The sequence below is a fragment of the Rhipicephalus sanguineus genome, chromosome 6 (assembly GCF_013339695.2).
Source record: "Rhipicephalus sanguineus isolate Rsan-2018 chromosome 6, BIME_Rsan_1.4, whole genome shotgun sequence".
Taxonomy (NCBI): domain Eukaryota; kingdom Metazoa; phylum Arthropoda; class Arachnida; order Ixodida; family Ixodidae; genus Rhipicephalus; species Rhipicephalus sanguineus.
The window spans coordinates 175,025,780-175,052,874 of record NC_051181.1 but is presented as its reverse complement, the minus strand read 5'-3'; the positions used below and the strand labels follow the sequence as shown (position 1 = coordinate 175,052,874).

The window sequence follows — 27,095 nt, the reverse complement described above, 5'->3', positions numbered from 1 at the left end:
GTGAACGAACAATGTTCAGGAGCTGGAGCATTCAGCGAATGAACTTAGGTACAAAAACAATGCGATTGGCTCCTACAAGCACAACACTAAGATCATTAGTTAGAGTCCCTTTGAATGCGTCCACCACTGAGAAAATCCTTCCATTCACACCTGGATGACGACTGCCCCACACAACGTGTGGTGCTTTCAATCCAACAATTCCGTGTTGCAGCTGCCTCTTTATTCCAAAGATGAGGCTCCACTATGGACATCTGGTTGAGCACGGCCGCATGAAACTCGCACTGCAGTCTAGACCGACAACAGATGCAACCCCGGGAAACTCTGCGACAAGAACGCAGGCCAGACTCACCAGAAGTGGTAAAAGCGATCCACTTCATCCCGGCTAGAATTGTCGTCACCCAGTGGAGGCATGTTTCGCTTGGTCGACCACCTGCACGTGCCAACATCTTGTATTCCCACGGCAAGCAAGGCTAGTCTCGAACATTGCTTTGTGAGATATGTATTTGCCACTACGTTGTGTCTAATATAAGCAACTTAGCAGGAAGGTCACTAAATTTAGCGAGCCCTTAAAGCCCTACTGAAGCAATTTTTAAAATTATCGAAGTAATGATGCCATTTTATAACTTTGTGTGTGGTGAGCTTGAAAACAGGTTCAAAATTGGTAGGAAATTGAGCAAATGACTCCATTTTGGCAAAAACGCACAACAGCTGCCTTAGGAAATACTGCAAACCTCGTCCTCACCTACGACTGGTGGGAGCTTTGTGATGTTACCTTGAGGGACATCAAAGCTACTGACTGCACTTTAAAACGGGCGACACTGCTACAGTTGAACCCCTTTATAAGAGGCACGCACGAGGGAGAAATTCTTGCCTGTTATATGAGGTGTCTCTGGTACTAAGTGATGCATTTTCCTATCAACCCTTACTTTCATGTAGCACACTGGTGTCTCTTATACCCCACGTGTCTCTTATATCAGTGTCTCTTATAAAGAGGTTCAACTGTATTGCACATGTCAGTGTTTATTTTTACTGAACATAATTGTATCCCTATCTTTACAGTTAACTGTGGCAACTGCAACAGCTGTGCATGTTTCAGTCTCAGTCACTTGTGTACGAGTCAACCGATTTCAATCAGGACAGTGCAGAGGACAGCCTATGATCACGATCGAGCAGCAGGATTGCTATGCATGGATTGCAACATCTTAAAATCCACACCGATCCTTAAGTACCATATGCTCCAGCAAGTGGCAGGCAGCAATTCAAGACACATGCAACGAAGCAAACGAATGAGTTAGCAGTCCCTGGTCTAGTGACCCTCACAAGACTTTGTATTTTCATCAAGTACAAAACAAACATCCTTGTACAATGCTGCTTCATTTTGTACAAAACCGTGAATAGACGCACCCTATCACGAATGATAAATACGTGAGAGCAGCATACAGTAATGATGGGTCCGCTGCAAGCCGCGGATAAGGACAGTAGGCCTACGTAGACGAATACCGCAGCAAGCGTTACGATGGTTTTAGAATTAGGCATGCAGTGTTTGCGTTGCTTGGGTATGCGCACTGTTTTCTAAATATTACACACATACTAAAGAGCCCAAGAAGGTGGCAGATGACACACGTGCAGTGGCAACAAACACAAGTGCGAAGCTTTGGGTACCCTATTGTAAAGCTGCCCATTGTTCACACACTAGCTCATAGTAGAACGCGTACATTTCCTAACAGGATTACATTTGTGCTCTTATGTATAGTGTTATTACATGCAATTAGTTCTCAACGTCCTCAATGTTGTGAACAAATGTAGAGAAGCGAAGCAAAGTGCTTCGGCGAGTTTTTTCTGCCCACGCATCGCAGCTCTCGATCTCGCGAGTTCTCTGGTATGTGAATCTGCTTTGCTGAACTGGTGCACCTCAGGAATCCCTTTTATTTAATTAGAAGCAATTGTGATTCTATAAGAAACAAACTGTAGCCATTTTTCAATACTGCCGTGAGTGGCGTTACCAGCAAATGCATGGACTGAGGTGATTAAGCGGCGAGAACAATCCCATCAGAGGCACTGCCTCTCTAGTAGGTAACATCAGACGTCTGTTGCACTGTCGCCATTGCGACAAGACACTCTTATGCGAACTGACATATAGTATACTGTGTTGTATCCAGTACACAGTACTGTGTCGGATACTGTGCGACGTTCGGATATGCAGCCTTCATCGACGAGTCTAGCGAATGAATTAGGAACGAGCATCACACAGAGATGTTGTCTAGGCAGTGCCTCAAGCGCTACATACTTGCTTCCGTAGGCTCGAAGTTTTTATTTTTTCTTTAAACAGCAGTGATCCACTCAGTAGACATATTTTCATTTTGAGAAAATTTGTGAAATCCATCTTCCTCACAACCATTTAATGCCATGTGGCACCTCAGCACATACACAGTAGCAGGGTGTCTACCAATTTAATTTTTCCAAATTCCCCGACTTTTCCAGGTTATCCATGACGATTTAAAGCAAATTCTATGACCGGTACGTCTGCTTGAAAAACTCTGCGCACTGGAAACAAACCCTCGAGTGGTAAAAAAAGATCCATGGGTCACTATAGTGTTCAGACACAATTTCTGCTTTTGTGACACATTTCTTGACTAGAAAACCATTTAAAGATGCCTTCCTGTCAGGCGCGATGGCCCCTGGCTTAGCAGGCACACTTTCAGCACCCGTGCTTGGCACAGCCGGTACACATTCACTCGTTACAGTCACAGAACAAGGTAAGTTGGGTCCAGCACTAAAAAATGCACGGATGATTGCCTGGGAAGCACTTTGTGACAAGCTCCCAGTGGCTAGGCATTTCTTGCTCACAGTGTGACTGGAGACAGCAGCGATGCCCATATTACTCAGCGAGAAAGTCTTCTGGCAAGCTGCACACTGAGCCTTACTTGTGTCTTTCGGCACTGCTAAAATCTATGATGAGTGCTCGGATATTTCAGCGTTCATTAAGAGTTAAATGAACAATTCCTCGTGGGACACGTGGCGACTCACTGCATCGCAACAAGAATGGCAATATAGCTGCAGCCCAGGCAGCTAGAGTGTACTAGAATGGGGGAGTGGGTCCACTGGAGTGGGCAGCAAGCAGGAAGGGTGAAGCAAAAATCGCTGAAAATTTGCGGTGGCGCTGCAGTCGCCTTCACCTGCTCCGGCGGTTGGAGCAGCGGCTGTGGTGGAGCTCGGGCGAGAGCGCCAAGCTGGCGTCTGCTCGACACGGCATCGTCTTTTCGACGCACCACCGCTCGCACGTTGTTTTGACCATTTGTCCGCTAGCTTCTTTCTTTTAACCTCGTTGGTGCGAAAAAACAATCAAACAAAATGAAGGTAACACTGTTGTTATTAGCTACGAGCAGGGTATCCAACGAAATAAACGTATTACCCTCCTTTAGTTGAATTATTTCCGAGACACGGTGCAACGCCGTCCAAGGCTTTGCACAAACGCTGCAGCAATGCTGCAGGCTACGCTTGAGACGTGACCGTCAGGCTGCCGCCACACGCGGCCATTACCATGGCAACAAGAGTGGTAACCATGGTAACCTTCAGGTGAAGGCGACGGTGATGCCATCTGGATTTTCAGGAAAAAAACGCCTCAGCTCGGAGCCCCGTGTGGACCCACTCTCCCATTCTAGTACACTCTACAAGCAGCTTAGCATGTGGATTGGATCTGATCCGACTTAGATTATCTACTTTACTATTGATTTGTGTGCCCGCCTAATTTACGCACCCCTAAAATATATTTTTGAGTGAAAAAGAATAACTACTACCTGCGAATTCTGTGGGCCTTGCCTAGACAACAACCAGCGACAGCGTCACAAAAATGGAGTCGTACTGCGAGATTTCCTTTTTTTTTTTTCACACGATGGGCACACGCATGTTTGCATTTTATTTCTCTGGGCTGTGATGCTTGGAGCAAGTCCTCCGATGCATGTAATGAAAGCTGGGGGTTGCGTTCAAAGCGCCGACATATTTGTGGCAGCAGGGAGGAATCTGCAGGCCGCAACAGTTGACGGGGCAGCGCCATGGCTGTACCTCAATTCCACAGATGAATCACGGATGCCGGCATGTTCCCTTCGTTTATGTGCTCTTCTATGGACGCGATGCTAAAGAATAATCACAGATTTAATAACACGATCTCAAGAAACTGAAATGAGACTTTTTGCCGTAGTTGCTACTAGCAGTAGGTGCGTAGCTAAGGACATTTGCCGTTGCGTCGCCAATGAATGAGCTTGACATGGCCCGGCGAGCCTCTGCTAATGGCACTTCTAGCCTAACCAGAAGGCCTTCAAGCCAAGCCGAGATCGTGGCCAAGACAAACATGCACAAATTTACCAGCGTGAGTAATGTTGTGCTTGGAAAGTGAGATGTGCTGTGCAATCTGCAGAAGCAACAGTTGAAAGCTGGGACGCTGCTAAACTTTTTTTTTATGCTTCTGCTTAGCTGTTCACTGTTGCAGCCGAAGGAGCGACCTTTGAAGCTTTGACCAATGGTAATGATTATTTTCGTGATGGTCGCACAGACTGCCATCAGTGTCCATGACCTGGCCAGGTTCTTCGGAAATTCCATGACTATTCCCTGACTTTTCCAGGCTTTCCACATTGGTAGAGACCCTGGGTAGGGTCCTTCCATGCCAAATGTCCCAGACATTGCACTCGACCCTCTCAGATTCTGTTCCAAAAAATTGTGCGCCATCATCTTAGTGCACTATTTGACCTCCTACAGTATCTCTGCAAAAAAATTTTTTTTTTCTGTTCTTAGGAGGGATTTTAATGTTTCTGTAGTGGGTAAAACCTAAGTTGATGAAAAAAATCCCTCAAAAACACATTACTACATGGAGCACTATAAATCTCTGCTGGTTACCAGAAAAGAAATGTGTGCTTTCTTATTCCCCTTCATTGGCATCTGCTATTCTGTCTCATGACATGCTTTGTGGTGAAGCAAAACGACGATTCTCTGCCCATTTTGACAATTAAAAAACAATTTTTAAAAAATTCTACGAAGTCTATCAACACCGTACGACAACATCACATGGCTGGATAGTTGCCAGAAAGCATGTAAAAAAAGTATGGAGGTCAATGACCAAGTAGCTTCGAAGAGGAAAGGTTGAAAACATAGAAAAATGTGTGAAATGACCCATGTTCAGGCACATGCAGATTGGTGATCTAAGTAAGAATGCATGCTTGCACTGATTTAAAAGGGTCAACAAAGGAGATTAATTTCTCGAAGTTTAATTGGAGCAATTTTTGTTCTAAGCGAGAAAAAATTTTTATGTTGAGCATCTGCCGTGGCCCTGGATGCCGACTTGTAAGCCCGCTTCAGTGCCCGTCAACAACCTTCCACATCAGGAAGTGAGTGACAACCTCACGCTCAGCAACACGATGCAGAGTCACTAAGCCACCCCCGAGAAGACCCATGCATCCTTGACAGTTGACAAGTCTCACCTTGCATTTGCCTCAAACACTGGCCCAAATATGGCAAAGAAATTGTTCCGTGACTCTGCACAGTTGGTTGGGATGTCATCATCAAATTCGGGGTCCACGCTGTCGTAGGAGCGTCGCCGAACAGGGTTGCCCAGTATTTCATACGCTGTAAAGAAGGAAAAAAAAGGAAAGCCGACAATCTATTGGGAGATGCAAAAGATCGGCAAAGTGAAGAAGCCATCTTAGAATGAGGTTAAGAGGAAGGAAAACACGGGGCAACGCTTCTCTAGCGGCAAGGGAGGATAGCATAGTGCTATGTCCGCATTCAAGAAAGACATCAAGGCAGAATAAATATCAATGCACTAGCATCGGGATGAAACAAACAAAAACCCATCACTGCACTGGCTGGTGTGGCGAGGTTAATTAGACAGCGCATAAGGCCAACATGACAGTTTGTACTCTCGGTTTATTGAGGTCAATGTAGCGTGACAGAGGCTATTTACATTATAGACAATTGCAAGAAAATGGTATGACCTAGCAAATTGACATTACTACCAGTTGTGATATCTATATGTTTACACAATTTGTATAAGTGTGTTGATCATAAACTATCACTGCATCTGCTCACTATTCATATATTATTTATTATATGTTTTTCATGTGCGTCTTTATTCAAGTGAACCACATTTTATGTGTAGACTTTTATATTTGAGTTATAGTATTTCATGTTTCTGCTGTAAAGATGTATTAATTTCATGTCTATAGATATATTAAGTTTTTGTGTAACATGCAGGTGTTATTTAGGTGTATGTGTATCCCCTCCTATGTAAGACCCTCGCACGAGGGCTCTTAGGGTTACTAAGGGCCCGTGACAACTAAATGTTGTCACGTGGTTGTGACAGTGAAGAAGGCTGCAGCAAGACTGGAAAATACAGAGCCCTTTATTTCGGCGAACTTGTGCCCGGCAAATGAAAAGTCAACGTACAAGCGATTTACGCTGTACACTCTTAGCAGTGAGAACAGTCCTTGGCCGTCGAGTAATCTGATCGGCACAGCAGTAAGGCACGTCGATATTTATACAAGTGGCATAAAAGATTCCAGGCTTATCGTTGGTGACCGTATTAGTTCCAGAATTATCTCTACTGTTCATGTAGCATGCTCAAGATTATCAGAACAAGCCACAACAATCGGGAATGTTCAACATTTTGGCGTGGCACACGCAAGACGTGCAACGGGTTGGTTGGTTACATGAAAGCGCGTGCAGCAATGCGTAAACAAATAAAACCCACTCACCCCTGGTGATGCAGGAGAAGTAGTCACGCTCCAGGTCCCTCACCTGCTCACCCGCCGTACGCCTCTTGTCCGGGTGGTGAAGCAGCACCTTGCGCCGGTCTACAGTCACCAAATAGGGAAATAGCACATGAAGTGAGCATTGCATTTCTAGCATAGAACCAGGAGTGCTCAAAAGAGGACAGTGGCACTTCTTTCGTCTGCTGCTTTTCCCGTGCTACAGTGCCTCGGGACACTGTGAATTTCATTACCGCACCCTTTAAGCTACACTTAAACAAATGAAAGCCGTTTCACTTGAACAAGTAAGCACAGTGCTAGTAAGAATAAGGAAATAGTATTCAGCCCATCCAATTTAAAAGAAGAACCGATCACAGCTGGCACTTTTCAAATACTAATTCAAGCATAAACCTTATTATGACTGTGCCACACTGCAGATGGCTGGCATTAAATTCAGAAACTTTTGTGCTCTTTGTCCTGCAATTTGCCTTTCAGTGAAATGCACTTCAACTAACACAGTTACTACTCTCTGAAAAGCAATATTATTCAATAATCAACAGGCTTTCATTTACAGTTGTACAGTTGCCACAAAGTCACATGCAGCCATATTTCTTAAATAATCACAGCACTTACAATGCTCTGACAACAGATACACAATAAGCTAAAAAAAAACAATGAAGAATGTGTCTTTGTAGTTTACAACATTCTGAAAAAGAAATCGATGTAAACTTTCCAAGTAACATGCACCTTGGCTCTTCAAAAGCAAGCATCAACACAAACATGCTAAAAAAGACACACAATCTGAATAATTTTTCTTTCCACTCCCTAGCACGCAAGAGCAGTAAAACAGTTGAAAAGTGATTCTTACAGGCTTTCTTGATGTCATGTTCGGTGGCAGCATGCCGTTTTGACTGCAGACCGAGCACCCGGTAGTGGTCTTGGGACTGCACAGGCAGAGCGGCATTTTTTTCAGCAGTTACGCAAAGGTTAACACAAATAGCAGACAATTAGAGAGGTCTGGTAAGAGATAGGAAAGCAAAATAGGTTGAGACAATGCCAAACCAAAACAGGTGACACTTGTGCACTTTGTACTATAAGTGCAGGCACGGCTGCATAAGCACACAATACGAAAGCAGAGCAGTCCACTGAAAGCAAGCAAGGTAATTAATAAGTGCAAGGTAAATAAAAACAAGCATTAGGTGACATGATGATGACTGGCAGGCTACTTGCTGCCATATTGTTTTCTTTGCACTGACTTTCCTTTTGCATTAATTTATAAGGGTACCCCATGTACTAATTCACTTATAAACAATGCATTTATCACACGAGCTTGGCCTTTTGTATTAATTTATGAGGGTACCCCATATACTCATTCACTTATAAACAGTGTGACACCAGCTTGGCTTGCCTTAATTAAATGGGTCACGAACCACCCCTCGGTGGAAAAAAACAAATCCAGCGGGAAGCAGACACTGCTACGAACATCTCAGCCAAATCTTGCAGTCGTCCGTGCAAGGAGAATTATGAACTGGAGCACGAAGTTTATCAGGCGCCCAAAGAGGCCTGTGCTCACTCTCTTCGGAGCTGCTGGCGTTTGCAGCAGTTTCTCTCAGACGGTGAAATGGGTAGGCCACGTGTCCTTTGTACTTCCGAGCAACAGGCAGCTAACAAACATGCAACCAATAATTCAGAAAGACTAATTAACTGTTTGAATTGCATAGCGATAAACACAGGGGCCGCAATTTTTTCCCATGAGAGTGTGGGACTGGTGAGTCTACCGAAGAACGAATCCCAACATATAAACGCAACAATTGTTTATTCAACTAGCAGCAGCAGCAGCGGGTGAGCATACTGACACCCTACACTCATTTGGGTAGTGGAGCAATAATTATCTTCCAAGCGGAGCAGCCTATTTTTGTGGCCACCGCTGGTGACGTATACCGCGGGTGACACTGTAATGACGCTGTGTTTATCGGAATGCAGCGCAGCGCTGCGTTACGCCGGGCTGAATGATAGCGAGGCAGAGGCTGTGCGGGCATATGCGCAGCGTGTTGCCACAAGAGCATAGTGCAGCTCATGGCTGCTCGCAAGGGAACTGTGCTGAAAAGGTTTTGTGCACTCGCACACCACAAAACCCCCTCCACACATCTGCACTCATTGACCCGCCTCCCAAGTCATGCATGCCAAAATATGCTTCAGTATCTTGAGAAACCCAACTTGGGCTCCAAGGTAGTACATCGCCCACTTTTGACACGAAAGCGCCAAAGTCCACCAAGAATTCGTGTATGTCACTTCTATGATGGAACTGACATCAATAAGATTGGCACATGGGCAGCTCAGAAAGAAACCCAGAAAAAAAAAGGGTACAGTTACCCAACCGGGGGAACTGAACCTCCAACTACCCAACTTTCGAGCGCACAAGCCTGACAGGCTGATCGCTACACCACAAATGCAAGCACACTTATCACGAATGCGTTGTATGCGCTTCCCATCTTGGCAGGAATGGCACCACCATCTCAAAGCGGCACAACGCACTGGATTGGCAAAGACATCACAGAGGTGCACCAAAATGCACAGAAGAGATGTGACAATGAGTGTCAACATGAGTGCATCCATGCCGAAGGCTCCCGCACCAGTCCAGTAGCAATACAAACTGTGTGAACTGTATTTTATTGCGATAACAATTATATATGGACACTCTCGGCGGATTTTTGCCGTCGCCGTCATGTCCCGGATATGTACATGTATGTATATATACATAAAGGCCACAAATAAAAATAATTCAGAAGAAAAAAATTCCGAAGCGCGTGAACGAGGATTCAAACCCGCAACCCCTTGCACCGCAGCGTGCTGCCTTAGACAATCATACCATGTGTCATTCGTTCTCCAGGACACTAACAGCAGAATACAAACGCACGTGGCTTTGGGTGAAACACGTAGCGAAATTAAAATTATGCGAGACGCGGGCCATGCTGAATCGTTGCCCGCGCTGTGTTTGCGTCGCATCACTGGCGACCCACGCTAGTTTTCCATTTTGGGGTTGTAACACTGCACAACGCATCTCGTGGCTCGTGGTGGCACGAGCTAGTGGGAATGCTTTCACTTTGGTAGGCTTGTGCCACAGGAGGGAAGAAACGAGACAGCTGAACCAGGATCACGGTATATATCTTACACCGTGACCAGAATCCTGAGGCTAAAATTGCAGCGCAAATTCAGAAGACGCCCACGAAAAAAAGAAACATACGACAAAAGCGCTGACTAACAACTGCTTTATTCTTTCATACGCCAATGCCCAAGGCAACCTTACTGCACATGTGCACACAACAATAGCTCCAAAGCAAAGTGTGTGACATAGTGTATTGGATACGCGAAGACATGAAATCATATTCACATGGGTGCAGAGAAAAAGAAGTAAAGAAGAAGTAAGAAAAACAAAGAAGTGCGCTTGCGCTGTAATTTCAGCCTTAGGAATATGTACCAACTAGTAGAGCCAAATGAAGTTTTATTTTAGTGACCAGAATCGACGCCAGCAGGGAACGCAAGCCGCGGCTTCGCGGGCCACTGCCAAGCACCGTCTTTATTTTCTGCTCTTGAGGTCACGTGCGCTCCGGTTTTGTCCGCTGCCCAAAGGAGGGCACTACGGGGTCTTGGGACAACGCAAGCGCAAGAGTCTGAGAGTGGCTTGCATTCTGCACATGCGCCCTAGAGACTCGCAAGTTTCTTGGGTCCCCAATTCTAAATCTCTCTAGTGTTTCGCCGATGTTGGGATGCGCGCCTCAGACTTGTACTTTGACATACAGGGCGTGGTCGATCGTGCTCACACACTTATCTCTTGAGGGGGAGTTTTGTACGTCTTGTGCTTTCACCGCAGCTATAGACCGCACGAAGGTCACTTCGCTCGCTGCAGTCGCCGCGTTTGTAAAAGGAGTGAGCTGCTAGCTAGAAAAGCTAAAGTAGGGGCAAGTTGAAGAAACAACTGTGACAGTTCGCGGTCGTCCTGTGTAAACCTGTGCGTTCTTTTTGTGCATCCTTCTTTATGTTTGAGCAGCGTGTTGCAAGTGTCGAGCTGTGATAGTTGTTAGTTCACACTCGCCTTGTATGTTTTATTTTCCTGCGTCTTTTGTGCTTGAGCAGCGCGCAGCGAATTTCTAGCTGCTTGCTGTTTTTCCTGTGACATTCCAATTTCTCGCTAGTGCATTCATTGCTTCGCCCTTGAGGCGAAACTGTGACTTTTTTTTTTTTAACATCCAACACAGCTGTAATTACTTCTATGGAGGCAAATGTCACTTTCGTGTTATGAACAACTCCTATCAAAGACGGATCAGGAATGTTTGTTCACAATGCATGACCAACCAGCCCAGTCTAACACCTTCCTCAAAGGTCATGTGCCACTTTTAACGCACAACACTAATGTTAATTTGGGCACACCCTGCTGTTAACTCTACACTGGACCAGTGGTTCACTGAATGAGATGACAGTTCAGTCATCTCCGGCAAGTAACTGAAAAAAATAAACGTCAACTGAGGTCAGCACCCACGAGATCAGTCCTGTGCTTGCTGACTATCATCACTGAGCTTAGCTTTGTTAGCTGCATTCATCACCAACATTAAGGGATGTCAATCAAGCAATGCATACATCATAAAAGTGGGTTACTGAAGAGCAGCTACCACTTCTGTCAAGAAATGATGACCCTTCACTGATCGGCCACACTCATTATTTACATGGGATAATACTGAGCTTTATTTATCTCAAACATTTGGCATTCACTCAGTCATTGAAATGAAGGGTCATTTCTTAAGCAACATCAGGGACACAAGGGTGTTCAAAAAATTTTTTTTTATATTCTCGATCAATTTTGGTGAAACTTGCTCAGTTTATGTATGTTTGTGTGCTGATTCCAAATGTGCAATTATTTTTCTAGTACAACATGTAGTTTTTAAAATATCAAACATTCTATGTTGTCATATTGGGAGCAAGGCTTGCCTAAACTGAAAGGGCTGCGAAGTTCATCATATAGTATCACAATAACCTGGAGAAAGAACTGTACGCAACACAACGAGAACACAAACAAAAGTTATGGTATGTTGAACATTTAAGAGCGAGTTGATGTCAAGCAGGGATTTCAGTCACAAATGTTCAGCATACCGTAACTTTTCTTCAAATGGGTGAGGAGATCCATTCTTGTTATATTGCATACAGTTCTCTCTTCAGGTTATTGTGATATGCTGATTTACTGTGCAACTCTTTCAGTTTATGCAAGCGCTTGCTTGCAAAATGGCAACATGGGATGTTTCATATTTTAAAAACATGTTGTAATAGAAAAATAATTGCATACTATTTGAAATCAGCACGCATATATGGATTAACTCAGAAAATTAATCAAGAATTAAAAAAAGGAACGTTTTTAAGCGCAGTGTCACATCATAATTCCATGGGAATGGTTTGGTGGCTAAAGGGGAAGGTGTCAGAATCGGCTAGGCTGCATCATGTACGAGGGCACAGCGCTTTTTCATGGTGACAGTCGACGTGCTCGTCAACTCTGAGATGCCTTGACACTCAAGTGACGAGCATTCTCTGTGACTTTAGCTTTGAGCACGTGTCGATGCGGCCATTCTCTACCACTGTCAGTGCAGAGCTTTGCCAGCCCAGCTTTTGTTTGTGCTTGCCAGAGACTCTCGCATGATGTGCTAGGTCAGCAGGCATGTGGCGGCGAAAATGCAGATGAGAGCAAGAATCCAAAAAGTGTTCTTGGGTGTTGCTCCAGTCGATACACTCGTGTTTGCTTCTGGAACAGTTGATGGATAGAGGTGCCCTACTACCAATCTCAGGCAATAAGCGACTTGTTTGCCGCAACAAAAGATGCCTTCACGCACTGTTTCAGCTTCAATAGGTTGAAGGCCGACAGCCTCAAGGAGTCCGTTTCCTGCCTGTCCATAAACGAGCTGAGTGCGGTTGGCTGTGCAAAGTGCAGCAGAGAAATCGCCAACCAAGTGATACAGTTTTTTTTTCCGTCCCGTGTTTAACTTCCTGGTCACAGGAAGAATGCATCCAGGCAAGGGAAGAAAAAAAAGTACCACAAGTTGAGGCACTTAACACAACAGCCTTTATGTCAGCACTGTCAACATGAAGCGCTTGCATACAATGTAGAGCAGGAACTGTTAGTGTCACGTTCTATCCCAAACAGGGGCGTAGCCAGAAATTTTTTTCGGGGGGGGGGGGGGGCAACCATACATTATGTATGTTCGTGCGTGTGTTTGCATGTGTGCATGTATATATATGCCAGGAAAATTGAAAAATTTCGGAGGGGGTTTGAACCCCCCCCTCCTTGGCTACCCAACTGATAACTGCCCATAACCTGCAGTTTTCATAAGTCATGCATCTTTGTCTCATTCCCTCTGTGTGTGCTCTACACTGAAACAACTTGCACGCTTATTGTTTAACCTACACTAGCTTAGAGTACTGAACCCCTGGAGCTTCCCATCTGACAAATATAATTTATCTTGCACAGCACCTTGCTCATCGCTTGCAGGAATGTACTTTCATAAAATACTGAATTTGCATTGCACTTTGCGTCATAGCTTGTGTTTGAATGTTAATAATGTTAATAACCATGTACTTAGAGTTATCTGCATTATTTTACTGAGAATGAGTGTCCTTTTTTTTTCTGATACATTTATGAGTGGTGCCACTCGTATGAGTTGACTAGTTTTACGTGGTACTTAACACTGCACACTGAATTCCCCTTTGCCCTGCCATTACACTCAATCTTAAGCACTGGTGCCTACAGTTCCCCTTTTAATTGCAAAATCAAATAAAATAGAAGCGTCAGGAGTCCTATTTCACTCAAGTGGTACTATCCAGGACTAGACCATTAAGACAAGCCCCTGTAGCTGAAGGCACCAATAATGTCATGCCCACCCAGAACTACACAGGACACTGCATAATAGTCCTTTAAAAGGTAAAACTGGCACCCCACAGACGTTTGTCTACCGTGCAAGCTGCCGATTGACAATGTCAATTGACGACGTCATCACGTAACTTCATGTAGTGACATCATTGCTTGCTTGGAGAACATGAGCTTTTAAGTGAGGCTCACAAAAGTCTCACGAAGGAGAGCCACAACATCGCCACTTAAGGCTTTTGTGTTAATAATCACTTCGATATCAGCTAAAAGTTTACTGATAAATAGATGATTACAACAAAACTAAAAGTTTATTATTTTGGTCATGTCATGCAAGCTACCAGCTCATCGGACTGAGGACTAATGCTAGTCAAAGGCAAGAGGACACGATTGCATTATGAAAAGAAATAGCGCAAAATAACAAAGACAAAGTGGAAGTGTAAAACACTTTAAATAAAGGAGCAGGTTTCTTTCCACAACATAGGCCTTTTTTTTTGCTCCGGGCAAATTAGGTTCTACATTTGCCTGGCTGTTGAAAGGCGGCTAAGTGGAAAGGACAACCAAAGTAGCGTGTGATGTGAATTATGTTGACCAGTATGTTGTACACCCTTCCCCGCTTTCCAGTGGCCAAGTTTATACAGGGCAAATAGGCTACTGTGCTAATGTGAGGCTTAGGGAGCATCAATTGTCTTTGCAGAATAATAAGTACGCGCAACCCATTGTGGCCGGTGCAAATGCTTGCCCATGTTAAGATAAAACTAAGATTTTGTATAGGCACAAAGACACGAGGTTCGTGGTTGAGAGGAAGGGCGACGGATGCATAAGCCAGCCTTCAATTTTGCTATCATCACAGGAAATGGCATATCTTGAGAGTATATTTCACTAACACTTGCTTCATAACACGTATTCGCTATGTTTTTTTGTTTTTCACTTTTTTGCTTGTTCCAGGTGTTTATATGTAATCTCTTTTCTGTCATTAAGTTCAGTTGTGAGCCATTGCTCGTCCAGTGTTCAAGGCTCCTTCCACTTTGTCCATGTTGTTTTGCGCTGTTTCTTTTCATAATGCAAGTGCACCAACCTGCCCAGCTGTTCATCCTTCTGAAGAGAACACAAGGATGCCCATGCACAAGACGGCATTCTGGAGGCCAAAGGGTGAAGGAACTGTTATTAGAGAGCTCTCAATACTGTTCACGTATTCAAAGTGTCACCAGTGATCTGACGGTACTTCACAAGTTATAATGCTAATGCACATACAGTGGCGGTCAAAATATTACAGACCATGGGAGTACGTGGCAGACAGCACCGAGGCACCTTTTCACGGCTGCTTGCGAAGCTCTAGAGCGCACACTGCGCACGCGCCAGAAAGCCAGAGAAATCGCAAGGTGCCATTTCTGCAGTCGCCGCGGAAGCACCGAGTGATGATATCGTGATGAATACTTAAATTCTACTGGCAGTGCTCAGTGCGCCGCACTCAGCACTCTGTTCCCAGATGCTCTGCAGCATGGAAAATACGCTTTGCTCGGTGCAAATATCCTGCGCTCATTCATATGCGCTATGAAAGAAGAAACTTGGCATCGACCGGTTTGTAGCCCAAACATACAAGAAAAACCCGCATGGGTTAAAAAATGAAGAAGAAAAATCTTGAACGCTGACAAAAAATTTGTCCAGACCAGGACGAAGTTTTCGCCAAGTAGAAAAGTTTTCTTCTAGGTAAATCGCTCGGGGCTTCCACGGCGACTGCAGAAGCGGCACCTTGTGCTTTCTCTGGCGTTCTGGTGTGCACCCACTTGAAGCGAGCGAACGAGCAGGCCGGCAGGTAAACAAGGATGCGCGTGCGCAGTGTGCGCTCTAGAGCTTCGCAAGCAGCCGTGAGAAGGCACCTCGGTGCTGTCTGTCACGCGCTCCCATGGTCTGTAAAATTTTGACCGCCACTGTACTTGCTGTAGTGGAGGGCAGGGTATGGTACCCGACTTGAACATGAGACTTGATACTCGGCAATAAAACATTTTCTGTATGTATTCATCTTTTTCCAACATGCCATACCAACAAGTGCACATTGTAACACTAATTTTGTTCTCTTCAGGCTATGAGCGTTATCTGCTCGAGATACGGACATGTGGAGGCAGGAAGCCAGGAAATACCTTCCACTCCTTGGGATCGAGGCTGAGCAGGTACTGGGTCTCGGCAGGGTCTTCGGCCGCACTCCCCCCTTCGCCCTCGTCCGACGATTCCGAACCGATTGATGCTGCTGACGAGACGTGCCGGGTGCGAGCATTCTGGTACACGGCCTCAAACCATCGGCCCACAGGTTCCACCTCCACCTGACTCGGCTCTGGAAACAGTCGCAACAGATGAGACATGCCCGATTAGTGCCCTCAGAACACTGTTTGTTATGGAGCAGTCAAAAACAAAAATGCAATCGAAATCTCCAATAATGAAAACTGGAAGCCTCAGCTCAATGGTGGGCTTGCTAGGATGGTGGCCTATCTCAATGCTGCAGTCAGCGATGCTTTAATCTAATACTGTCATTTGGCAATTGTTTTATTTGCGTTGACAGTCAAAATGGCCCACTGGATTCAAATGCACTGTGAGTGACTTCTTTTGAATTTCCAAGAACTGTGAGATTTATTAAGGTGAAAGTGTGAAATGCCTCAACAGTGGCTGGCCTTGAAAAACACAACATGCAGCACAGAAACTCGTGTGACCTCTCCAGCGTGACCTTAAAAAATCAGGGTTCAAGCGGGACTCTTGAAACAGAGGCATGTGTTATATCACAGAGCCATACCAGTGCTCGAAACCACTTTGGGAAAAAGACTCTGTACAGGGATAATGTTGGGTGAGGGATCACATTAACAGACATAATACTGGGTGGCAGAAGCACAGAATAGCACACCATGTGAATTGCATAATGAGTGAGTGGTGTAAAACCCTTGTCACAGGGCACATACAATGACCTCATTGCAGTCACTGCGCTCTTGCATTTCTAGTCTACACGGCCGTACAAAATGTCACTTGCAATTGATGTCGACGTTTGTTAGCTAAAATTTTTGTATTACGAATGGATTTCATTTTCTTGTGGGTTTCTTACTTCCAAAAAAATATTTTGTGCTAGAACAATCACAGAAGCAGAACAGGCCCATAGCACTCTGTTGGGCACGCAAACACCTTTCCCTGGAAAACTGTCCAGGGTGCTACCAATGACCTTTTCAAGCGAAGGTTGTTACGAGTTGCAGATTTCAGTGGCAACGGTGGCGACGGAATCGTATGCAAGAAACCTGGCGCCGGCGAGTGTACAGAAATGCGGCAATCAAAGATATACCCGTCACATACATGTGTGCATGCACCGCTTTCAAATAATAATTGATGCTCTCTCGACCGTGGGCGTGTCTGCAATCAGCCATTTCTGATATGGCACACTGATCTTTTATCGAGGTCGCTTTTCATTCCATGCTGCCACATTTTATTGCAGCCTGAACTGAACGCATGACCGTCGTGGTTGCCTGTAGCAGCTGAAGTGTTGTGCACGTGAGTGACGGTCCGCTGCCTGTCATGGAGGAAGGAAACTGTTAGGAGGGAGAATTGCGCAATGTGATAGAAAGCCAGCAAGTGGTAGGCTTCGCTTGCAGCCACTTTCCCAATGGGCTCCTAACTTTTCCCGCATTTATAAGAGTTGCCCGCTGTGCAAAGCTCTCTGCACTACCTAGTCGGCAAAACAAATGTCATACACCCGCTTTTTAGGGCATGCAACATCCACAGTCCCTTCAAGCGTGTGCACGATGCACTACAAGAGAACCTCCCTTTCTTGTCGAACAGCTGAAACAATGGCACTGCTCACGAACGTGTCCTATCAATAACACTTATGTCTGCAAATTATGTAGAGATGACACTGTAGTGCCATGGAAATTGAGATTACAATCACACAATTTGCACTTATTTGCCAAGTCGGAGAAGATAGGGCCAAGTGTTTTCCAGTACCCTAATTGCTCTGCCTCATACATGTCCCATTAAAGTTGCGCTCAATTCCTACAACTGACGAAGCAATACTCGTCGTACATGCGACACTGGCTCTTGTCTGCCACGCCACAAGCTACTTGCTAAGCCATTGAATAAATCCCTAGACTGCTTCATCAGCAACAAAAACTCGGTGGCCACACATCAGAATGAGTCGCAATGTTTTTTACAGCACGCGAAAATTGGTGCACATAGGAAATATTCTCGAATGACTATTTGCCAAGACAAAACCTTCAGATTTCAGATGTGATCACCTAACCAGTCTGCTGCTTGCAGTTCCAGTTATAACAAACATTGACAGCTGCTAACCTGCAAACAAAAGCCACCAGCAGCACGCTTGACACACTTGTAAAGAAGTATACTGCAAATATAAAACAAAATTATAGCTCCTTTGATGATCGAATGACCGTTTGCACAGCGCAGCAGTGGCTTTCTTTTTTAACCTTCAGTTTACTACAGGCACTTTGTTGAGCATTGCTTCAGCCAGTCCTCTCTAAATTAATAAATTATAGCATTACAAACTTCAAATCATGTAATCCTGATTAAGCATGGTATCATAGTGGGCTCAAGGAAGCTGCGCCATTAGATGAGGCGAAGGAAGAAAAGCTGACTTCCTGGGGTGACAGGAGAGTGACTTCTGTTAACTGGTGCAGTACTAAAGTGATTCATACCACTGTTTTGGTGAAACCCTTACTGGACAGTGCCCAACCACTTCCAAACGTCATAAAAATTTCGAATGCAGCCTGGTGAGGAAGGGGTGTCCAGTGTGCAAAAGCATCCCTGCATTTTGCACGCATCACCATGTAACTGCTGCAGCGCAGAGAAAACCCTGGACATCAAGTTAAGAACTGCAATACCTTACGCCTTAAGCTAGGGACAAGAGTGTCGTTCCCTCCCTCTTGTCCCTGTCTTAGTTCGCGCTCGAAGCTTCTCAAGATGTACCAACTAGCTCGTCTTTCAGTCTTACTTCAGCAGTACCTTAGTTACGGGGAGCGCGTGTTTCAGCTATCTGACGACAACACAGTCAGGTGTAGCTTCAGAACAGGCCATGTGCGATGTGCGCACTCTCTTTGTGGGGAGATTGGTTCCAGTTCTTGCATATCTCGACGTACAATCGTTATCAGAAAACGTTTATGTAAGTAATTTTACTCTCTCGGCAAGAGTGTGAATACAGTGCACGAGCTATTCGGACGCTGCATGCCGTGTCTGCCTAGACTTCTCTCTGTACCCATTGTCACCCAACATGCTCCCGAGTACTTCCTCTTCTTTTTTTCTAGCAGCGTACAGCAGTGCTGGGCAGTATCGAAGATACATGTATCTTTGATACTATCTCAGATACTCTTTAAGTATCTTGTATTTGTATCGCGATACGTCTCGCAAGACGAGTATCTGCACTTCTGATACATTCAATAATGTATCGTGTATCTTAAGATACAAGATACTGCTATAGAAGATCGCCAGGTCTGCGCGGAACACGCAGCAGTCACGGCGAAAGCTCGTGGTGGTGCAAACGTCTTTGCACAGCCGGCCTTTTGCTTTCTCGATATTTTCTTTCTTTTTAGTTGTGTCGGTGCCATGACACTTGCTCGTAGCCACTATTCTGTGCCGCTTACTTCAATTCGTGTGGCATCATTCGCACAAATTCTTATGCCGCTATATGTCGTTCTCGAACTTTCATTGCGTGGTGCTTCATCAAAAGGGCCCTGCAGCACTTTTTCAACATGGTCAGAAAACACTGCCGATCGGTAGTCAAGGCCCCCGAGAATACGTGAGCCAAACATGATAGCGCAGCCCGCAGCCTGGAATTTACAATTAACTCTCAAAGACAGCTAGAAATCGTTTCGTCTTCATTCTACAAATGATGCCATACACCCAAAGGACCGGGCCATATACCTAAATTCCCAGCCATCGGCTGATTTGAGCACCGTGAGCTGCAAAGTTACCGAGGCCACCTCGTGCGCGCGTGCTATCACACTGAAAGGAAGCCGCGCATTAGAAGGGGAAAAAAAAGGTGCTCCAGGTCATGATGCGCAAGTGACGTAACTTCTTTTCCCCGTGCCAGCCTTCCCTGCTTAGCCTCCAGCGTGTTCGTCAGGGCGAGACAAGAGACAAAGCAATTACAGAATGCGACAAATGTCTGTAACTCTGCTTGTACTTGACAGATTCCAAAAATTTTGCAGCGGTCAATTCATGAGGCAAAAAACTCCTTTAATGAAGCAATTTGATGATTACTTGGAAAAATGTTGCAGCGCCTCTTTAAAGGGACACTAAAGGCAAATATTAAGTCGATGTTGATTGTTGAAATAAAGGTCCAGAAACCTCGTAGTCCTTCTTTTGTGCCAAGGAAGTGCTATTTTGAAATAAAATCATGTTTTAGTGGTACGCATCGCGTTAACGCACTTCAAATCACCCGCCCGAAAGCGGTCTTTCTCAAGTCCCCACTGCCGTGCCCAACGTTGCCCGCCTTTACTGCGCGGTGGCGTGCACTGGCGGCGTGCACCATTCAGGCATCTGGCAACATTACATGCATGCGGCATTTTGTCGAACTTTCTGTCAGAGCGACTTTCATGAGCGCGCAAAACACACGCGGCAGTACACGATACTGAAACTACCACCGAGACACGACCGCGTGAGCGAAGCAGGGTGCAGGCGAAGCGCAGTTCGGCGAAAACAGAACCTTCGAACCACGCGCGCCGTTCCCCATGGCAACACCAAAGAGGTTCTTTTTTCCATGAATCAAACAGAAACGAACAAGCAGCATTTTATTACGTGTTTTGATGCACGGAAGGTTCTTTTTTTTATTGCAGCTAGTTTGATTACGAGCGATTAATTGTAGTCGAACTCTCTCACGTCATCGGGATCATTTCCAAAATGTGCCGCTCGTGGCGCTCATCGTGTGATACATTTAGCTTAATTTCTCGGTAAGTAGGGCGCTGCTGTTGATAATATTGCCGTTTTAGAAGTTGTCATACATTGAGCTTTCACTCTGACATAAATTGTTATTTGCCTTTAGTGTCCCTTTAAGAAGTCTGAAGAATTCAAGAATGGGGTTGCTTTGCGTATCGCGGCTTTCAAACATCGGCAATTCGAAAGACCTTGTGTATGTAAGTTTGACTTACATGTGATGAGATTGACTTGTATGCAAATGAGAGACCGTTGCACCTCCCCTGCTGATGCTAGATGCAATCCAACAAGCATTTATGTAACAGAAGACTTTTTGTTGTACTAGCTGCATCTTTGTTAGTCCTGCTAAATTATTTAGGGAGTCCTTTTAATCATAATTTGATTGTTAGCACAGGTGCTCTCTTTGCTGTCCTACTCTTGTATCCTACCTGCCACGGTGGTCTAGTGGTTATTGTGCTCAACTGCCGACCCGAAGGTGGCGGGATCGGATCCTGGCCGCGGTGGACATATTTTGATGAAAGCGAAATGCTTGAGGACCATGTACTTTACAATGCACCTTAAAGAACCCCAGATGGTGTTGATTTGCGGAGCGCTCCGCTACGTCGTCCTTCATAATCATCTCGTGGTTTTGTGACGTCATATTTCTAAATTATTATTATCAGTTTGCATTCCATACATTAACAAGCCTCTGTATAGTTTCTGGCTGTTTGCATACTGCAATATGTCTGCTGTGACCGGCTGCCAAAAAACCTTTCTCTGCTTTATTCTTAATTTTTACCTGCCTATGTCATTCCTGCTATTTACATATCTACATTCCACTTGAGTTTACAATTATGCCAAGGCAATGTTTATGAGAAAGGTCAAATAATCTGGGCAGGCCTGGGATATACAGTTACAAAAATTCTGCGTACGACTTAGTAAAATAGCGACACTGAGTTGTCATTGTAATAACAGAAAATTTTAAAGAAACGCCTTAAGGGTGTTAGGAAGGGAATTTGAGAAACATAATGCCAAGTACTCCGTTTTTCTCACGAGTGTCCAAAGAGCCGTTTTGTGCAATTCTTCATAGGCACTGAGTTATTCATTGTCTGATCTTAACATCTAAGTTGACGATACATCATGTGTAATTGTCATTGCGCTTAGGTGTGCTGCCTTTATTGTGTTTATACAGGGTGCTTCACGTAACTAGAACGAAATGCTTACAAATATGTGGTTAACCTCGACTGAATGAAACCTGCAACACGGTTTGCAGTCATCTGGTGCTCGTTAGGTAACTGAGATCAATTATGCAACACTTTTAATATTGACTTTTGGCAACATTTTTAACAATCACTTTAGAGCCAAGGGCGTTTCACAAGATTGTAGAGTGCATTTGAAAATGACCAATTGCATTTTTTGTTGGCAACGCACATGATGCACAGTGATTTTTCGTGGTGTTTAAAGGGAGCCCGTGATATATGACCATGTGACTGCCCTCGTGCACTACCATGCTGCAGCACTCTCAAACGTGCTTTGAACGAAACAACTAGCCCGTGGACCATGGCGAAATGAGCGGCCACAGCTGTAGGCATTGGCTTCATAGCGGGCGAACATTTTTGATGGCCGCACACGCCAAGCAAATGCCATTGTCAACGAGAACCGTTGGCCGAAGGTCCACGCACTGGTTGTACGTTTCACTCGAAGCACGGTTGAGAGCACTGCAGTACATTAGAGCATCAGTGCAGTTTTGTGCTTTTATTTCATATTTAGCGGGCTTTCTTTAAAAGAGGGGAAAAATCACACGCAGGATATACATTGCCACAAAAAATTGGATAGGTCATTTTGGAATTTCCTATACAACGTGACGAAATGCAATTGGCCTTAAAGTGAATATTAAAAATGTTGCATAATTGACCTTAGTTAATTGACCGAATTGAGCACAATATAAAAAATACCATAATGAGTTCCACGTGATCGTAAATCATATGTAGTCAGTTTCATTCAGCTGCGGTTAACATTTTTTTATATAGTTGGTTCTATAGCTACATGAAACAACCTGTAATTCATTGATCGCTTATTCGGAACCGTTTTCTATTTGACTTAGATATATTCGTTTTCCTTTTAACAGCAAAGTTGTTTAGCTAATCATTCCTTGTGAATCGATCGCACAAAACTATCATCATCTTAATGGTTATGTGCCACTGTGTGGCCACCTGAGAACAAGTACAGAGAGAAAGAAGGAGAGAGAGAAACAAAACCAGAGATGAGAAGAAAGTTGTAAAGAAACAGAAAGAGAAGAATTCCTGCCGAAAAAAAAATCTTCACGAGGCGGGATTTGAACCCGCGCACCCTCGATCCTAAGGCGAGCATCCTAACCGCTCGGCTAACCATCCACGCTAGCAGAGCATAGCATAGCCTTCGCAAGGAGAGATCTGATGCTGAGGACAAGGGAAAGGAGGAGGAGAGAGAGTAAAGCGTAGCACAGGAACGATGAGAGAGGGAGAGTGAAAGAAACGCCAAACGGAAATGAGAGAGAGACAGGGAGAACATCAACGAAAGAGAGAGAAAGTAGAGGGAGAAGAAAGAGGAAGCAAGCATCGCGTCGTCTCACTACCAGATACCGCACCACCTGGCCAAGCCGCGCATGCGCAGTAGCTAAGCCACGCCCATCGACGGAGACATCGCACGCAACCTCCGCTCTATAGTGCATGGCCTGGCTGCGTACTCCCGAGGAGGAAGCCGTACATCTCGAAGCTAGACGTGTCGGTCAACGGTGAGTACGAGCAGCGATTGCTCCGCGCTTCGCTATGCCAAGCTTTGCGCAACTTAGTGCTAAGTTTTTGCAATTTTCTTTAGGTCACCGTAAAGTTTTAAATTGTAAGCATTTCTTAGTGAACCTTTGGCATTTTGAATGTTTCTATCTTTCTATCTATCTAGCCGCCTATGTCTGGGTACTCACACGATCACCTCCTTAATATACTTGGTGTAGACAACAATTGACGTGGGAGGGTAAGAGGATTTGACGAATGTGACTGTCGGGTCATTACATGAATAACGTGAAAATCCTGTCACGTACGTCGTCAAACCCTTTCCTCCAGACACATGTGGCATATACCCGCTTAGCACAGTCTGCGGTGTACGCGTATGCCCCACAGGTGATTGACAGTTTGTATCTACCCAGGAATGGCGAGAACAGACATTTACTTTTAAGGGCTTGGTTTGCTTTGTTACACACAATATTAATGAGAACTAACAGACAATAATGCCAAGGAAAGTATAGGGGATGTTATTTGTAGTAATTAGGATGTGAAGAAAGTAACGTGCACGAAAAGATAACTTGCCGCCGGCAGGGACATGAACCTGCGACCTTCGAATAACGCGTCCGATGCTTTACCACTGAGCTACGGCGGTGGTCATCCTCCCGTCCACTTTATGGGGTATATATGTGCACTTCAACCTAAGAGTGTTAGTCAGCGCCGATTGCAGCCATGGTGGCGAGTGTGGAACACTCTTTTTCTGCCTGTCGGCGTCACGTAGCACGTGATCTTTTGACGGATTGGCAGCTGACCAATAATCCCTCGCATACTACCTGAAGGCATAAAGTCTGCCAGAACGAGACTCTCGCCATGAACGAAGGAAAGATGATTACTTTTAAGGCATTAGGAAAATTCAGCGCAAAATGACACAAGGACGAGAAGGGAGGACACAACACGTGCGCTACGTGCGCTTGTAAAGAAGGGTAACGATGGCTGGCTCGCGATGCATTGCAGAGCTTGTGGGTGAGCCCCGGTTTTTGAGAACACCACAGTGTTATTGACTAACCGTGATGAACTAAGAGACTAATAGTAGAAGCCGCCAAAATCGCAAAGTTGGGTAGCGATTGTGTAAGCACACCGTCCCTGTCAGAAAAAGAATTGTATTTTTTGAACATGCATTAGTTCTGTGATTGGTGCGCATATCTTGTATAAAAGATTACGATAAGAAAATATCACTTCGCTGCGTGTCTCCTGTTAATGTCAGAATGACAAAAAAGTACTTCTCTACACATGACATCTGGCTGTAGCGTTTGAGCATCACCACTGTATATCTTCGTGCTTCGGTTGAAATAAACCATTTTGTTGAACGTCCCCTTCTCCTCCATGTGTCATTTTGCGCTGAATTTTTCCTAATGTCTTACCAACAAGGCCGAATTTGTTCCCTTGTAGTTTTAAGGGCTCGTTTTTCTTTGTTAGACACAATATTAATAAGAACAGACAATAATGCCAAGGAAAGTACAGGGGATGTTATTTGTAGTAATTAGGACGTGAAGAAAGTAAAGTGGACGAAAAGATAACTTGCAATTGGCAATTTAAATGCCAGAGCGTTAAGAAGAACCGACATAGGCAGCGTTGACCCGAAGAATGGAAAGAATGAAAATTAGGATCCCAGCAGGAATCGAACCCAAGCATTCTGCGTGGCAATCAGGTATTGTACCACAGAGCGACACCAGATCTATAAATTGGTTTGGAAAAACAGCCTCTGCAGGCGTAATGTCGATGCAACGTCAATTGTTGTTGTGGCGCTGGCTATCTAATTTTACAAGAAAACAATAAACACTACATATGTGCTCCTACGATACAGGCGTCATATCAGATTAACGTCTCTAGTTCCAGTGTTGGTTCCGCTTTTATAGCACTCATAAACATTACATTTGTATTCCTATGATTCAGCAAGCTATATTGAAGCATAGCTCGAACCAGGAGGAATGCATTAATAAAAGTTACGTATGATATTCACATCATCGCACCGTAAAGTGCACTTAGTTTCGATAATACTGATGTATGTGCTCTAACGTGAATGCTGATGTTACCCCTTAAACACCAGTGTTGTCGACGCGCCCGGTAAGCCCACAATGTGCACACAGCTACTACACTTACAAAAACACGTCGATCCACCTTGTAACACTTGGCTCAAAGCCATAAAATACAGCACAGAAGTACTTGGTGACAGCTTTGCATGAAACAGATTCCCACAACACGTGGGATCTGCCGAATTTTTTCTATTACTGTAACAAATCACCAGGTAGTCCAAACTATTGTTGCCAAGAGAGTGAATAGCAGTGGTATCCAGCGTCATTTTGTGTCCCTGCAATACATCTGGGACGTTTCTGGGCAGTGCAACTTCTTGGAGAAGAAATGTGAAAGATTTCACGCTAGTGAATATGTTGCCAACAAATGCTCTGAGCCGGCACATAAGCAGAATATAAAAAATCATTGCAGTTTTATGTCCTCAATGCATACAGATGTGCGTCCCAAAAAATATCGCTATGCGTCGTGGCAGCTCTACAACTGTCGGGCGATCCGTAATTGCGAAAGAGGTAATATGCTTATGGGCAATGCAAGACTGTACATGCGCCATCGTTCGGAGGCTTCCTATTGGCATTCTTGTAAGTAGATGACAACCCATTAACTGGCTGGCAAGTAGAGCAGTGGCATCCATGAATTATGAAAGTGTCAAGCAAAAACCACTGACGAAAGCAGACAAACAACCCGAATAAGTTGTTTAAGAATGAAACATATATACTTTGAGCAAGAAAGCAGGACTTTTGGGATACAAACGGATACTTCATTAAAATTAATCAATGCTGGTCACAGTTAAGAAATTTTCAAGCAGTATTTTTTGCAGATACGTGTTTTGCTGCTTCATCCAATAGGTCCATAATATCACATCTGCAAATGTACCGTATCTTAAGATACCATTGGTAAGTATGGTATCGGATACAATAATTTCGGGAGTATTTTGTATCTGTATCTCAAATACTTCTTGCCCGAGTATCTTGTATCGTATCGCGATACAATCGCAAAGTATCTTTGCGCAGCCCTGGCGCACAGTAGCTGAAACGACCCTGAGGCCAACTGCTTCACCCGTGTCCTAGTAAGCTCCTGAAGACATCAAAACAACGCCGCTTATTTTGGTACTGTCGCCGATGGCGATAAAGGTACTTGACGAGTGCTAGTTCCCCACACGTTGCGTGAAGTTTCTGCGGATCAGATTCTCACCGGTGAGCTTGCCGAAGGCGACAGCACCAGACTGGCCGGCAGGCGCTGGCGGGAGCACCAGGAGTTGCACCATGACGCTATCACCTGTGCTAAATTCACTTTTTATCAGCCGACGAATGCTGTCAAGCCGGCACTGAGGATGGTCACTGCAGCTATCGATGAGATTCCAGCGCGTCTTTACCGAAGGTCACCTGTCAGTCTGATATATTACATTATGTCACCAATAAAATGTCAAAGCCAAGATCTCGCTCTGCTCGCTCTGCACGCTCTGCACGTTCTACCAAACGTGCTCGTGCAGCAGCTCGTGCAATCTGGCCGCCGACGATTTCGAAACTGGATCGGATTGCTTCCCAACAGTTTGACAGTCGTCAAACTATTAGTGATTATTTTGATCGAAAAGTAAAGTTTTGTATAATTTTGTACATTTAAAGAACCGAACTATGGCATGAGATATTACTTATCAACTTACCGTACTTCTCTGAGCTTTGCTCATAGAGAAAGAAATCAAAAGAAATCTCTTTGCTG

At 44.7% G+C, this 27,095-nt stretch overlaps 1 protein-coding gene across 1 annotated transcript in view; it reads right to left on the bottom strand.

Annotated features, from left to right (window-relative positions):
* LOC119397078 (dnaJ homolog subfamily C member 2) overlaps positions 1-26,863 on the bottom strand; it is a gene marked incomplete at its 3' end in the record, with an annotated part of 83,814 nt that extends 56,951 nt beyond the window's left edge. The window contains 6 exon segments of the mRNA XM_037664518.2: positions 350-430; positions 5,472-5,616; positions 6,744-6,842; positions 7,606-7,681; positions 15,780-15,970; positions 26,571-26,863. Of these exon segments, the coding sequence (XP_037520446.1) occupies positions 350-430; positions 5,472-5,616; positions 6,744-6,842; positions 7,606-7,681; positions 15,780-15,970; positions 26,571-26,643 (665 nt within the window).
* Positions 26,864-27,095: the final 232 nt, after the last annotated feature.